General features: G+C 40.8%; 2 protein-coding genes across 5 annotated transcripts in view; both read right to left on the bottom strand.

Moving 5' to 3' along the window:
* Positions 1–248: 248 nt before the first annotated feature.
* LOC147312435 (usherin) lies at positions 249–3,583 on the bottom strand. The gene is made up of 6 exons (XM_086264685.1): positions 3,289–3,583; positions 2,481–2,644; positions 2,196–2,300; positions 968–1,039; positions 709–882; positions 249–449 (listed from the first exon to the last, which is right to left on the bottom strand). The coding sequence occupies exons 2-6, from the start codon at positions 2,535–2,537 to the stop codon at positions 360–362; spliced, it is 498 nt and encodes a 165-aa protein (XP_086120811.1). The 5' UTR covers positions 2,538–2,644; positions 3,289–3,583; the 3' UTR covers positions 249–359.
* A 4,882-nt stretch (positions 3,584–8,465) lies between these two features.
* LOC147312436 (estrogen-related receptor gamma-like) overlaps positions 8,466–16,038 on the bottom strand; it is a 34,389-nt gene continuing 26,816 nt past the window's right edge. For 3 of the 4 annotated variants that reach the window (XM_086263879.1, XM_086263877.1, XM_086263876.1), the window contains exons 6-8: positions 15,692–15,874; positions 10,506–10,775; positions 8,466–10,391 (exon numbers count right to left, since the gene is read on the bottom strand). In XM_086263879.1, the coding sequence (XP_086120005.1) occupies positions 10,147–10,391; positions 10,506–10,775; positions 15,692–15,874 (698 nt within the window). In that variant the 3' untranslated portion in view covers positions 8,466–10,146. The remainder of the gene's footprint in view (positions 10,392–10,505; positions 10,776–15,691; positions 15,875–16,038) is intronic. The other variant, XM_086263878.1, reaches the window with a different exon arrangement.

The raw sequence follows: 16,038 nt of genomic DNA on the forward strand, positions 1-16,038 counted from the left end.
TGTATCTTTGATTTTTTCTCTCTTTAATTCTGTGTGTCCAGTGGTGATGTCAGACGTGTCCTAGTTTTCCTTCCACACAAGCAGCTGCTTCCACCTTCCACTCTGTAATGTTTGAATGTCAGAACAGTTCCCTTCTCCTTCCTTCACAGAGTTATTCCTCTGTTCTTGTCACGAATCCCATTGGGCTCCTCTTACTTCCCCCCCCCCCCCCCCCCCCCCCCCCCCCTCTTTACTGCAGTGGTGGCTCATCTTGAGAGAACTGTTAGCCAGCTGCTATGACGCTTTAGCTGAACATGAAAAAGGGTGGATTTAAGCATTTTAAGAGTCTTGTTCAGGATGTTGCCGGCCCTGCCGCCAGGTCACAGGTTAGTGTCGGTGAACATGGTGTGCTCCTTCCTCACTGTGCTGAAACCTTTGATTGTATCAACAAATTCTTCATCATCCATAAACTGTAGAAGAAGAATGGAGATTATTAAAGGAAATAGTCATATTTCCAGTGATATGTTTTTTTCTTATTAAGCAAGTCTGTCTCTCCTGTGAGTGTTTAAATACCTACAGTTCTGTGGACAAATGTAAAGAATGTGCAGAGTGAGAAGGTCATAGGTTAGCAGTATATAGCATACTACATTCCTCTGCTGTGACTGTAGCAAAAGGCCTTTAGTGCTTCCAGTTTAAACAGGCACAGCATACGTTTTTGGGATCTCTCACCATCCCACTGTCATGGCCTGAAATGTTGGGATCCCACACGTCATCGTCTCCAGTGAGTGACTTCCCATCCATCACCTGGCTGACGCTGCGCCTCAGGGAGTTCACACTGAGGATGCCCAACTCACCCTGTGGAGGATCCTCATCTCCAGGCTCACATTTAGCTTCCAGCACTTCCTGGTAAGACAGAAAAAGTTCTAAGTATCACTTGCATATAGAATAAAAATGTATTCGTATATGTAGATTAGACATTTGCTTTTACCTCCATCTTCATGGTGAAGGCCTTGAGCGTTACACTGTTAGAGAAGCCTGTTGTGTCAGGCACAGTATCAAACTGGGGGAAATGAATGAGAGAATTTTTCAGTTGAGAGTAATGTAATAAATGTATTTTATGGGCTACAAATACTAGCAATCCTTTCTTATTTGCTAAATAGTCTCCTTCTTAATACATTGTAACTTATAACACAGTAACCTCTTTAATAAATTGGTAATAATAAAGTTAAGCAGAGAAACTACTAAGAATAAATACTAAGGAAACACTCAAATGTTACCCATCAACTAAATTTGAGTGGTGTATGCTGGTAATAACTCAGACAGCATGGCATACGTCCTTGGAAAATATAGTAGTATTGATTGCCCATCAGTTCTATTCAAAGTTTATGCTGGCAACAGCCCACATTTTATTATCTAAGAAATGTATATAAATCCACATCTGTATTTAAATATAATATTCACTTTTCATCACACTTAAAATGATCTTATACCGTATGTATGTTTTTACATACATATGTATGTTTTTACATACATATGTATGGTTTTAAGGGTTTTTATCATTTTTATCATTAATTTTTTTATCGTTTTTATCGTTAACTCAGTTTCCCTGGGTCTTTTCCCATGTGTTATCATTAAATCTTCCTTTTTTTTTTGGTACTGGTAGTGGTTTTATTTTGTTGTATTTATCCGCGACACCTTAAAGGCCGGAAAATATTGTCGGACATAAACTGGTTCATGGCCCAAAAAGGCTGGGCACCGCTGGTATAGAGAATAAACAATGTAATATACTATAGTATAACATAGCATACTATAGTACAAAACGTATGGTATAGTGTAATATAGTATAGAAACTAAACAATATAGAATAGAATAGAATAGAATTCAACTTTATTGTCATTGCACATGCACAGGTACAGGGCAACGAAATGCATATCATATACTATAGCATAAAATATATAGTATATCACACTATAGTGTAGTATAGTAGTTTATACAGTTGTACTGGCAAAAAGTCTAATCAGGAAAAGTCATGAGTGTCATTCATAATATAAATATTAGGTGCCTTGGTGACCCCTGGTGAATAAGTCAAACACAGCTAGCTAGCTGCAGTCAGTAACCAGTGGTTACTGAGACACGTACAGTTTCACTTACAAATTGTAAGTGAAATGTTGAATAAGCGATAAGACAAAAAGAAACTAGAGTAGATCTCCCCTCACCAACATAGAGTTGCTGGGTGGGTAGATAGCCATGGGACTCCTCTTCTGCATGGGCAGGGCCACCAATGGAGGTCTCTCTCTGCTGAATGGGGGTTTGTTCAGGGCCTAGGCCATGATGAAGAGCGGGAATGGAAAGTTTGGTTTAAGCTGCTTTCTAATGGTTGCAATGATTGCCCCAGTTGTCTATCGTGCAGTTTATGCACGTTTTTATTAATAATGGAAAGAGCAATTAGTAAAATCAGTCTGCCACCATTCACACACAGTAACACAGATGCTGTATCTTACCTTATGAAGCACAACAGCTAGCACGATGGCGAGCAGCAGTAGGGCAATGCCTGCCATCACTACAATGAACCACAGTTCCCGGACAACTTGCCTCTCCTCTTGGCCTCCCTCTGCCCTCTCACCTCCTCCTCCTCCTCCTACAAGAGGAGTGGGGCTTGGTGAATCTGGAATGATAAATCAGTAAATACCATAAAGGCACTATGTATTATGGTAATTTTGCACAAAGCTATTCTGTCTTCATTAGTCTTTATAGTCTCTTTTTTTATTTTGCAGATATCATCTGAATATACAAGCAAGAGTGATGATAAAATGAAAGATTCACAGATAAAGTAAAAGCGTAGTATGCACAGTTATGACTTGTAGGGTCATACAAGTCTATCATGTAGGGTTTAGATTGCATGTCACAAATCAACACTTAGAGAAAGAAAGATGATCAGATGCTTGCCGAGGAAGAGATAACACTGTAACTGGAGACACTCCGGCTTGCTTGGCCTAGTTTCTAACCTTCGGAGTAAGCAGCAAAGACCACACTTTCATTCCATTTATACTTTAACAGAGACCATGACTGGCAGTGGATATTGGTGGATTAAAGAGCATATACTGCAGGTAGGCCCCTGAAGGCAAAAAGATGCTGTATAACGAGCATAACATGTGCAATATTTCATGCAGTTTTCCAGCATGTTCCAACATTCAGTACCAGCCTATTTCTGCCCAAGATGTTGCAGACACTCACTGCAAACTGACAGCAGGTGAAAAATGATGAAGGGGTCGGTGGAAAAAGTTGCTGTGTGGGAGAAGTGGGACTCACCGGTGCTGATGTCCGTTGTTCGGCCTGTGGCGGGGGGTGCTGACAGCCCCTCGCTGTGTGACACATCGATCAGAAGGGCAAAGACCTGCCAGGTGTTTAGGATCACCACTGTCCACCCATCACTATTTTACATCTGATACTTTTATTTGCTGACTGGCTCCCTTCAGGACTCAACACTCAATTGAGTCCAGCCATGTCTTGTTACAAATTAATCCCAGACAGCAGGAGGAAGACAAAACGCCTAGTATCATAGCTCAAGAAGCCTTGAAAAAAGCTGCATTTGAGTCCTTCTCCACCTCCGATCAACCCCCCAGCGGTGCCATGGTAACAGCCAGGTGTCTGGTTTCAGCTCACCTGAAGAGGCATGTTAGCATATCACCTCTCTGATCCTCCAGTGTACTGCTAGTGTGAGTCATTTCTTATACAGCCTGTCTGTAAGTATGGACACTCATATCAACTGATGGCAGATGGAATAGTTATACAAGCTAAGCTAAGCTACACTAAAAGCTAATAGTTGCACTTTGAAAATATATCTTTGTAATAAGAAACAAACACCAGACAAGCTCCAACAGAAGAGCTAGTATTCAAATGTGGAGGATGAACACAATAAATATAGTGTAAGACACAAGAATGTCTATATTCCAAATATGTAATCTGCTCCAGTTGTTTGTCTTTCTGCATGTTTGTTAGCAGTTTGGCATCCACAGTTTTCAACCTATCAAGTTCAAATTTTGTGAGATGGTAGATACCAGCAACAGCTCCAACCAAATTACTTTAGGTGAAAGATCAACATCACATCCAAATTGGTGGGAAAATCAGTAAAAACTTTATATTGCCTACAATTTTTTATGGATTTTCTTTAAATTTCAAAACAACATACTAGGTCATGGGGAACATGGGTGCCTAGGTTGGCTAAGCATTTAAGCGTGACCTTAGCGTCCTGTATATCATATGAAAGGCCACAGAGAGAGCTGTACAACACTTTTAATTTTCTCAATATGATGCACTAAGACATCACAATGACAATAAAAAACAGGCTGACATATTGATATTGCAATAAAAATATCAAAGTTTTACTGTAGGCCCTGCCCTTTGGGGGAGTTGTGCTCTTAAAAAATACCTTTTTATTTTATCTGTGCTTCAAAAAAGGAACCAGTATGAGTTTAACTTGGTTATTTGTGTGCATCAAGAGGAAACTGTACATAATATTTGCTCAGTTTATTTTCAAGTGAAATCGGTCATCTTACGTTTGGAGTTTCTCTTTAAATTTTGGGTGGAAAACTCACTTTTTCTTTATTGCTAAATAATAGTGACTAAAAAGAAACCCATCTAAAGATAAAGCTGTAATGTGGTAACTTCTGTTTTTATCGTATGCCCTTTACGCCACTAATTCTACTTTGATTACTCAAAAGGAAGCAGCTTTTGTCAGTGACTGATTTAAAGGATAACACACTGTCTGGCTCATAAGGGGCCTTTGGCCAGCATGAGTTTCAGTTACACTGTTTAACTGAATTTTATGCATCATCATGTTATTGCTGGCGCAGTTGAAAGACATGTACGTAAGGTTAACTGCTGATTTTAAATGGGCTGTAGGCATGAATGTGTTAGTCCTGCAACAGATTCGCGACCTGTCCAGCCCAACTGCATCCCTGGACCGGATATGTGGAAGAGTATGGGTGAATGGATATACTTATAACCATTTTGGGGGGGAAGCTAAAATATTTTTTTGTAAAGAAAAAACTTTGTAATATGAGCTCCAAATATTTCTGAGAATAACGTGAACTTACTGACCTGTGCAATATCCTGTATGACCACACGATGGCACTAGGCAGCTACTGCTGGCTTTGCCCTTTCCTGAGTGAACCTACCTCACACCCAGTCATAGTTTTTTATTGCACTGCAGTGAGATTTGGAACAGCTGCATATCATATACATGTATGCTCATTATTTAAAAATAATAAAAATAATAATAATAATAATGATATTAAAGATCAACTAAACCCTTCGATTTGTGTGCTGGAGAAACTGGTGCACAAAGTCTTAAAGTGACCTTCAACTTTTCAGGTGTTCAGCCTGCTTTGGTGGAGGTGATGGGGTGATTGACAGTAAAGAGCTACAGCAATAACTTTACTAACAGTTTTCCAGAGGATTGCATGAAATCTTTTATTTTCTATTTTCTTCTTCCTCCTCTTAAATTCTACATGGAAAATGGTCCCCTGTTGTATCCTGGATGTATGCATTGATGCAGGTATCAGTGTCATCTGTTTTCCTACCTACTTGTTAAAGTCCTCAGAATGATCTGTACACAGTCTGCCACAACTACCATCTGCTTTCACTTCATCTACTAAAGAAGGGAAATTTCTCACCTGCTCACCTTTAACATGTCTAGATAGATGATGATTATGTGACAGCGCAGGAAGGAACTCGTCACCGTCCAGTGACCAATCAGTTAGATAAAATCAGTGCGTTAATTATCTTTTTCTTACACTAAGAGCATTTGAAGAAAAACTTGCCACCACTTTTCCCAGTGTGTATCAGGTGTATCATGAAATCTTTGTTTTACGTCAGTTTTACCATTTATCTAGGAAAAAGTTCCAACATCCATTAAAAAATACCGCTCTTTCAATGACCTTTGGATAATTCTGTCATTTTGTTACGAGGACACGGAAGCTCATTTTGTCTTTAGCTCGTTGTTAAGAAAGTGTGATAATTAATCTCCAGGAATATTTTTCTTTCTTAAGGACAATAACGCCTTAAAAATGATGCCTCCCTGCGGCCATTACAGAGCAACTATTAAGAGAAGCCCTTGCAGGGTTAGTTGAGTGTAAGACATTGCCTGTAATCCAGCAATGAGGGACTTGGAATAATTACTCATTATTTACTGCTGTCTTTGTATCCGAAGCCATTGGGCCCCGGTCGTAGACACCGTAGCTCTGTATCAGAGGGACCCTCTGCATTAACTCGCAGCTCATTTGATTTATTTTTACAGCGGAGCTCTCTTTCGCCTAATACCCTAATCAGCATTCATACCTTGCTGTGATGATTCGGGACAATGCTTTTTTATTGAGGAAGTGATCTCACCCTTGAGTGCCAGAATCAGCCTTTTTTTACAGCCCATCTCCTTAGAGCCTCATCCATCACCAGCACGTCTTGGCGACACGGCCACTAGACACATACTAACTCATTTAAGAAGAGGGACATACAGGGATATATCACTCAAGATCACTAACTCACTTACTGACGGCTGATGGTGTGAAAAATCTCCAGCTTGTTGCAAATCCCTCTGTGCGCGCTGTGAGTTTTAACCCCAGATAAATGAGGAGATTATTTGGCTTCTGCTGACAGACAGGGAGGGGTAAAGGACAAATGGCTTCACTTGGATTCTGATTTGTCTTTCTCACAATTCATCCATCTTTATTCCTCAGGTTTAGCGTTGCCTCCTCCTCGCTCGTTTCCTCGTCGCCTCTCCTTCTTATCTTGTTACTGGAATTCTGATGTAATATTTGCACTCACTGGACACTTTGTTAGGTACAACTTCTTGGTATCTGGTTGGACTTTCTCACTTTCAGTTCCTCGAGGCACAGATTCATCAAGTTACTGGAAACCTGTCAGAGATTTTGGTCATTATTGACATGATAGCAACGCACAGCTGCTGCAGATTTGTCAGCAGCTCCATGATGTGAATTTACCTCTATACCACATCCCAAAGTTGCTCAACTGGATTGAGATTGGGTGACTAATCTTTGTGACACGACTTATCCTCCTGGAAGCAATTCAGTTCAACGAAACAGCACCAAACAACAACACTAAACAACTGTTGCATCAAGGTGCTTTATATTGTAAAGTAAAACCCCCACAATAGTACAGAGAAAACCAAGAAAACCCAAACAATCAGATGACCTTCTACGGGTGAGTGCTTTGGTGACAGTGAGAAGGAAAAACTCCCTTTTAAAAGGAAGAAACCTCAGGCAGAACCAAGCTCAGGGACGAGCGGGCAGCCATCTGTTGAGACTGGTTGGGGTGAGGGGAGACAGACAGAGACAAAGACATGCAAAACATTCATCTAAAGATGTGCACGCTGTGGTCATAAAGAATTGGACATGATCAAGAACAATACTCAGGTTAGATGTGGCATTTAAATGATTCTCAAAGGGCCCCAAAGTGTTCCAAGAAAATATTCCCCACACCATTACACCACCTGAAATTGTGATAAACAGTAGGATAGATCCATGGTGTCCTGTTGTTAACGCCAAATTCTCATTCAACGATCCAAATGTCACAACAGAAACTTAGATTCATCAGATCAGGCAAACATTTTCTGCTATTCTGTGAGCCAGTGTGACTTGGAGCACCTGTTGTAGGCTTCTGCCACTGTAGCCTATTTACTTCATGAATTGAGAGATGCTCTTCTGCCTACTTTGGTTGTAACAGCTGGTTATTTTAGTTACTGCTACCCTCCTATCAACTCAAAGGAGTCTGGATATTCTCCTCTCACCTCAATAAGACATTTTCTCACAGAGAACTGCCACTCACTGGACATTTTCTCAACCCAAATTCACTTAAATCACCTTTCTTCCACTTCCGGGTGCTGGTTTGAACTTCAGCAGATTGCCTTGCCCAAGTCTGCATGCCTAAATCCATTGACTTGACTAGATATTTGTGTTAACAGGCTGTAGAACATCTGTGTCTAAATAACTGGCCAGTGAGTGTATATGAATTGTGCAGCTGTGGATTTGGCCATCACACACCTAATAGACATACTTTGCAAGGTGAATATAATAGACTACACTGTAAATCTAGCCCAACCTTATTTTTCCTGCTGTATTAAATGCTAAATAATGGAAAGTGAAACAGTGTTACAAAAAAATAATAATAATGAGTTTGTTTTGTAAGGATCACAGTATGATGAAGTGAGTCAAATGCCTCTACTTCTATGAGTCTCAACAGGCAGCTGATGACCAGCACTCTTTGGGGCCACTGTTAGACTTCATTACATTATGGCTGTTAATTATAAATCTCCTTCCAACTGGGCTCAGATGGCCTAAATGTGCCATAATGGGCCCAGCTTGAAAATGACAGTCCATTGTCAGACTGCACGGAATAGACCGCACCCACTTACCAGCTCTTAATGAATTTGTTTCAAACCCCTCTTCGCTTTATCGAGGAAGAAGGGGACACACGGATAATATGAGCTTTTGCATTAAGGGGATCATCTTTATTGCCCAAAAAAATCCACCTGAGAATGAAATAGCACAGCACAGCTCATCCAGACAAAGCTTAATTGCATCTTTAGACATTATCTGTTGGCATAAGACGTGATGTATATACAGCAAGTCATATACGACATACATTTAAACCGCCATTCTGCTGCTACATCTGTTTTTCTCATCACAAAAAAAGCACATTATAGTGTCACAGTACCTTGAGTTAAATAAAGAGCAAGACTTGGACATTTTAATTCCGTGTACTGAGGTTCCTTCCCGAGTTTAATCCCTTCATTTAACAGGTGCGGAAAACAAAGACAGAAAAACGACTCTTCACACAAAACACGCTAACAGATTAACAGAGCGCCATCACCAATTTCCTCAGACTTTATGGCTAAAAGGAAAAGTAGTGCACAAATTTGATCCTACACAGACTTCTATCATAGAAAAGACATCGAGCGCCTCCCTAATCCAGATTATACAGTATGGCAGCCATTATTTATTTTTATTTTTGTATTTTTTACATAGTTAAAGTTATATCTATGGGTCTACACAGCTCTACGACATTATGATCTTCAAGTACAGACTCCACGTTTAATCACGCTGTCTTTCATTTTTAATGATATGATGTTGGTATCAGTGCTGTAGCAGAGAAGCTGGTAAAAAATTATCTTACAATGATATCATTTAAAAATCTTAAAAACAAAAATCATTATCCACTGCAATTGCTCATTAATGCCACATTTATTAAAAGAAAAATAACAAAAGAGCAGAGCCACTTTCTAAATAAATATCACTTCAGTTGCATCATGATATACTCTTTCCCTGAAATTTTCTCTAAACTCCAGATATCAGTTGTTGTTGTATTAGGTGCTGATCATTTAATTGCTTCACTTTAGTCACTGATGTATGAAAGTAGTAGATATGTATGTATATATATATATATATATATATATATTATAAGATATTTTTGCAATAAACCACAGAGCAGGGATGAAGGTTTATGTGAATGCCTTACAGGCCACATCATATTACTGTGGATATTTGCTGGTATTATTCAATAATATGAGTCTCTACTCTTTGGCAAGACTTACTCTAGTACCTCCTAGGACATGTATACCTTTTCTATACAAAAAGGACAAACAAAACCCAAGTCATAGTAGGTTTTCTAAATGCACTAGAATGCATATTTTACAGGCTTCGAGATGAATAAAGTAATCCACAAGGATTTTCAAGTATCATGTGGTCATTTGAGAAAAGAAGCTCTAAGTTTGGCATGTAACCGTAGATATCTCTAGAAGGCGACTCTTCTGCTTTTAACGCCACCTGTCCATTTGTCTTCATCCTTTGAAGCGGGTCAGCACTCTTAGTTCGGTGTCACAAACGGCAAAGACGACAACGGCCTTGTCACTAAGACACAGCTTGCCAGTTTTACAGCTTTCTTTTCCGCTTTAATTGAATATTTCATTGGTGGAAGGAAGGGTGTGGCTTTAAAAAAAACGTTCCTGCCACTTGCAAATTTGAGACTTTACTGTCAAATGCGAACTGATGTGGACAAAAAAACATGGCGTGAAACCCCACGATTACCCGTTATCCTTCACTTCCTCACATGCTAACCCCTGCAGGACGAAGCGAATGGCTGTCTGCGTTCAGGTCAGGCTTTAGCCTCTAGAAGTTCGAGGAAGAGTTTGTGCATAGGCACACGACCGTCCTGCTTGATGCTGCAGAAGTGCTGGATGGCACGAGCAGCTGTCTGACGGAGAAGTGGAAGGGTCATGATCATTTTGCCCGCTCGCCGAGGATCCTCCGGGTGGTGGATGGTCTCGTAGTCCTGCAGGGCTCCGTGAAGGACATCCTGGAGCCTCTGCACTGCCTCTGAGTCCTCAATATGCATCGAGTCTATTAGGAGAGATGAAAGTAAGATCTTAAGCTATGTCAAGAAATTAAAAGGTTTTACTGTAAAAAGAAATGTACAAATTCAGAGGCCAATCTTCATAATAAGAAGCTTCATACCTGAGTTAGCAAGTGCAATAGCTTTGAGTACCACAAACTCCTCCTTCTCTAGCCCCATGGCTTTGTATTTCTTCACCAGCTGCAAGATAGCATTGTTGAGGTCAAGCAGGCCAGCTAGCTTTGACTGCTCCTCATCCATGATGTAATCCTCAGCATACACAAGCTTGTCCTCCAAGGCCAGCGAGCGAAACACCACTCGAAGAATCAAAATCTCCATCCAGCCGCTCTGCAGCAGACTCATCTGGTCCGCCAGAGAGAGCGAAGGGAAGCCTGAAAGGAGAGAGAATAAAGAAAGATTTCCCACATGTCAGCTCACATGTCATGGTTAGTCTTACAAGGCCTGTACAAGACAAGAAACTTTCCTAAGTCTGTGAAAATAACTTCTTTGGATGGAAATAGAGACTTGTGACAGAAAAAACTCAAAAATGAACCTCCTTCATAAACTGAGTGTTGAGCTTGAATGAGGAGGGTATTTAACAGACAGAGAGGGTCTAATGGAAGATGCTATTAGGCTGTGCAATGGGAAGTTCAGTCCTGTCTCTCTACCCTCAACCCCAACTGGTCATAGCAGATGGCTGCCCCTCCCCAAGCCTGGTTCTGCTGGAAGTTTCTTCCTAGAAAAGGGATTTTTCCCTCCTAATGTAAGTGCTTCACCATAGGGCGTCATTTGATTGTTGAGGTTTTCTCTTTATTAGTCTTTACCTCACACTATAAAGCGACTCGAAGTGACTGTTGTTGTGATTTGGCGCTATATAAATAAAACTGAAAATTGAATTGAAGTACAGGATCCAGAATTTTGAAAGTTTAGCCTGATCCATCCTTCCTTTGACCTAGTCCTCAAGTTTTTTGGAAGGGTGGTTACTGGAGTAGTTCACAATTTCCTTTTGTTGCTGACTCAACCTTAAACCACTATTTAAATTTTGACTTTCCACATTGTGCAACATGCGACAGATCTCTTAACTCAAACAGATGTTAAATCCCAGCACTAAATACAGAAATTGCAGATCATTGTCTATCCTGAATGTAAAGATCTCGGCCATAACACAATTTCTCACTTTAATGAAACCAGTTTTATGAAAACGTGACTTGAATCTGATAACACTGACTTGCATCGCTTTGGCTTAGAGGGTAAAGCGGGTCACTGGTTGAAAGTCCAGCTCCACCAGTCCTTGTGTTGAAGAGTGCTTGGGAATAATACTAAACACCAAATTGCTGATGCATCAACAGTGTGAGTGTGTGTCCATATGATAAACTAAGCCTGTATAGATTAAATCATTTTATGAATGTGTGCATGAAGGTGTAAATGTGGCTTGTATTGTAGAGCTCAAAACACTACATCTATTTAACATAAAGTTCACTGTGTGGTTCTTACTGTCAAAGACAATTCTTTCCTGTGTCCTGTGCTGAGCCTTGACGCACAAAAGGACTTTAATAGGCTACAGTGGGATTAGGCTACTTATGGGAGTTCTTGCAGTGTTTTCAAGTGCGTTCCTATTTCATTAAACTAATTCAATTAATACATAATAAACCACCTGCAATGATAAACACCAAATGCTCTTTCTCACGTCTTTAGAGCTCCATGCCTATTATACATAACTGTACGGTGATGACACATTGTTATATTGTTATTAGACAAAGCTAACGTTTAGCGTTGTCTCTTAGTTATAAAGTCCTTTGCTTGTATACATTCTGGTCTTACTTTCTGTGAAGCTCAGCTTAGCATAAACCTGGTTATCCATGCTTATTAATATAAGCAATGATAGAGAATTTGCATAAAACAAAATGATTTTACACAAGGGAAGGCCACACGGCAAAGGGCATTACAAAGGACACAGGGAGTGAATAGGTGGTGAATCTAATTACTCTCTGTAGGACGTGCCTGCTTTGATTGACAATTACACCCCACAGGAGTATGATTAAACCCACCCACAGCCCCCGCATAAACCTACATTTACACACATACTTGCACACGTTTACTGTAATTAAATGAATGATTTTACAGAGCGAGGGAGCGGAGTGGGAGGTGTTTGTATTTTTGACACCACTGGTGATTGTTATCAGGATCCACTTCTCTTTACAATCAGTACAGGGACGTCAGTGGCACCCATTTCCCCCCACTATCACTCCCTGATTGATTGGAAAAGCTGTCTGTGCACAATTTTATTGGCCAATAGGGATCAGTATTCCGGCGCAGGATCATCGATCAGAGAGAAAGACCAGCACGAGTACGTGTTTGAGCCTGCATGATGAAATCGCAAGCAATATATTGATAGATTTTGAGGTAAAGTTAAACCATCAATAAAAAGAAAAGATCATGCATTAAATGGACCAGGCAAACATTTACCGAGGGCAACAAGGAGGAGAAAAGTCTTGCACGTGTTTGGATCATATCAACAACGGCGCATGGACAGTCACACTACAGTCACCCTTTAAGCATATTCATTTGACAGCCAACTTGCATCACGGACTCAAAAAGGCCAAAAACAAAGAGGGCAGTTGGTCTTTAGCCAGCTCATCTGCCAGTCCGGCCCTCAGACTTCAGACCACATCACTGTCAATCTGCCTGATAAGAGCAGACAAGGAGGAGGGGGAACAGCCAGGACAGTAGCCACATCACACTCACCTCCCCCTGGGCAAAGAACTCAGATGGCCCGGGCCACTTTGCCCAGGACCCCGATTCTCTCAACAGTGGGGGCCGTGTGTCCTGCCACTCACCCAGAGCTGATGTGACATGGCCATTACGCTGCTAGGAAAGGCCAGTCTTTTTTTAAATACTCGTATTCTGAGTGCATGTGTCTCTTCAATCTACATTTTCTCTTTGTTTCCTGTCAGCTGAGCTTTCTTTATATCTTTTACACCCTCAACCTGTTCCATAAAAGATCCTATTGTCATGTCTGTTCTTCCCTTTTTTGTGTCTTTTATTTTGAGATGCTTGTCATATCCTCTTTGGCCAATCTCATCTGTAATCTGCTTTTTTCTTTATCACCGCTGTGATTTTGATGCCTCTGACACGGTCTAGAAGGCTGAGCACTAAAGGGGCAATGTTTTTAGATAACAGAGTGGTGTCCAGGTTGGGACTTGAGCAGTAACTTTTATTCACACTTAAAAATATCAGATTATTTGAACAGGTCTCACCTGTTTCCACTCTTTATCACTGAGCTTGGCCAACTGGCTCCAGCTTTAAGTGGAAGTAGCATGGATCAATTTATCTAACGATACGTTATAGCGAGTGAAACGTGTGCTGAATACATAGCAGCAGGTTGGGCCTCAAGAGTCGGAATTCAGTGAAATGCCATTTAAAAAATATAATATAACAATAATAATGGAGCCCATGTATTATGTGATTTAAGATAAAAATATATATATCTACATATTAAAGGTTATATGACACTGAAGTAGTTAAAATATTTTCACAGCTTTTTTGTGACATTTCAGAAGTTTGATTAAGATGTGCTTGACATTTTGATTGAATTTTAAAAATCAAAGCCCCCCACCCCCACCCCAAGGTACATGTGCACCGCTGCTCCGCTCTCCCAGTAAACCTTCCACTGGCAAAAGGGCCACAAATACACCCATCACTCGGACTCCCATCTGTCTTGACAGTAAAGAGCCAAACAACGGGAGAAACGCAGACAGCAGGGGCCCCGGGAGGTGAGAAGTGGGTGAGGGGAGTGGGTATTATAAGAGAACAATGGAAACGCTGATGACGGACACCAAACACCAACACACACTCAAATGATTGCTTCATGTTCGCTTCGTAGGGGCGAGCATGGAGGCGAATGTAGGTGAGAGAGGGGTTTTTGTTTGTATTGTAAGCATTTTAGAGATGAGGCATCAACAAAAAAAATCCCAGGTGTTTCCCCTGTCGTGTTTTGGGTCTGGACATATATATATATGTGTATATATGTGTATATGTGTATATATACATATATGTAAGAGCAGAATCAAGACCGATGATAAAACTGTCTGATGAGCTGGTGTGAATAATGATTCAGTTAACCTGCAGTTGAATTCAGTTCCACTGAATGTTAATTTTCCACCTTCACAAACTCACTATGCTGTATTTGCACATGTCAGGAACCACGACTCAAACTTAAAATAAAGGAAAACAAAATATGTTTTCACTGCAAAGCATGGATTTTTTGGATGAATGTCCAACTAGCAGGCCTTATCCTTTTTGTTAAATGATTGTTAGCCAGTCAATATGAAATTGAACAGACTTTTCTTTGAGTCACTACCACTTTCTCTGTTTGATCGCAAATGGAACATCTTTTTTTTTTTGTACTGATGATTGAATTTTGAAGACATTAGCTTTAATGGTCTTTTTTTAAATACTATTTTCTGACAAATGAGTTGAATGACTAAATTAAATACAATCAGTAATGAAAATAAAGCCTAAAATGCCATCCCTGTTTTCCACAGTTATTACATTTTCACTTCAGCACCAATCTAAAGCAGTCTCCGTACACTCTGATAACGAAAGTATCCCACTCTTGAAGGCGCTGCAGGATTATGAGAACTCATTTCACCAGTTTGGAGCATCTTGTATCGAAAGGTGGTCCGAAACAACCTCTCAAAGTGTGTAAACTGCTTCTGAATTGTGTTCCTTTTATCATTCCTGGGTCTAAACCTGCAATATCAAAAGCAGATCCAGTCTGCATACCTCTGTGGCACATGATTACAACCATCAACAAAGCTGTATTAATCCCACTAAGCTTTTAGAATGCACTTCCCCTCTGCTTTCTACACGTGCATTCAAAGAAGGAAAAACAAATCTCCGGACATCCTTCCACTGTTCCTGTGTCAGAGGAGAAGCTAAGTGTGCTCCAAGTGCCAGGAGGATTTCCATAATTCAGACTGCACAGGGAGACGCCTGCGGCCCAGGAAATGAATTAAAACTTCCAGGTGGCCGCGGCTCATCTGGCTGATATATTAGGAGCACACTTTGGTCAGCAAGGGCACGGCGCATACACACACATACACACACACACAGGAGCTTGACGGACAGATAACACGCAGCCAAGCCAACATTACCTCCCTCCTCTGGGCTTCCCGTGAGTGTCTTGGCTGCTACAAGTCAGAACAATCCTTCCACTGATCTGATTAGAGACTTAATGGAGCTAATGTGTGCGGTGTGCTTGTGCGAGGAGAGTGAGTGAGGCAGGGGAGACCAGCCGGAATCATACCTGGGATGTGCTTGGCCCAGCCGATGTTGACCACCAATTCTCTGTCAGCCAGGTCGCACAAAGTGGTCAGAGCCTTGATGTCGCTCTCGGGTACCGTGGGATCCGGCATGGCAAAGATGCCCTCTGGCTCAGCAACCAGCAGCAGAGATACCACCTTGTTCTCCACCACACCACCTACAGAGACTAAAATGAGTTAGAGTTTATTAATATCATAACTTTTGATCAATTGATCTCATTGATATTAGGATTTCCTTTGAAGAGAAGACACAAAAGACACACACACTCATGCAAAAGTTAAAAAAAGTGCAAAAAACAAGCATTGCATTGCTAGTGATGCCTGAACAGTC

The sequence above is a fragment of the Aulonocara sp. 'chitande type north' Nkhata Bay genome, linkage group LG15, assembly GCF_057382095.1.
Source record: "Aulonocara sp. 'chitande type north' Nkhata Bay isolate Kocher_YH1m ecotype deep benthic linkage group LG15, A_spYH_male_GT1.1, whole genome shotgun sequence".
Lineage (NCBI taxonomy): Eukaryota > Metazoa > Chordata > Actinopteri > Cichliformes > Cichlidae > Aulonocara > Aulonocara sp. 'chitande type north' Nkhata Bay.

Coding starts and splice junctions, on each gene's coding strand:
- LOC147312435 (XM_086264685.1), bottom strand. CDS start 2,537: ATGGCAGGCATTGCCCTACTGCTGCTCGCCATCGTGCTAGCTGTTGTG. Junction 883..967: donor CCTTCACCATGAAGATGGAG/GTAAAAGCAAAT, acceptor CTGTCTTACCAG/GAAGTGCTGGAAGCTAAATG. Junction 450..708: donor CAGGCCATGACAGTGGGATG/GTGAGAGATCCC, acceptor CTTCTTCTACAG/TTTATGGATGATGAAGAATT.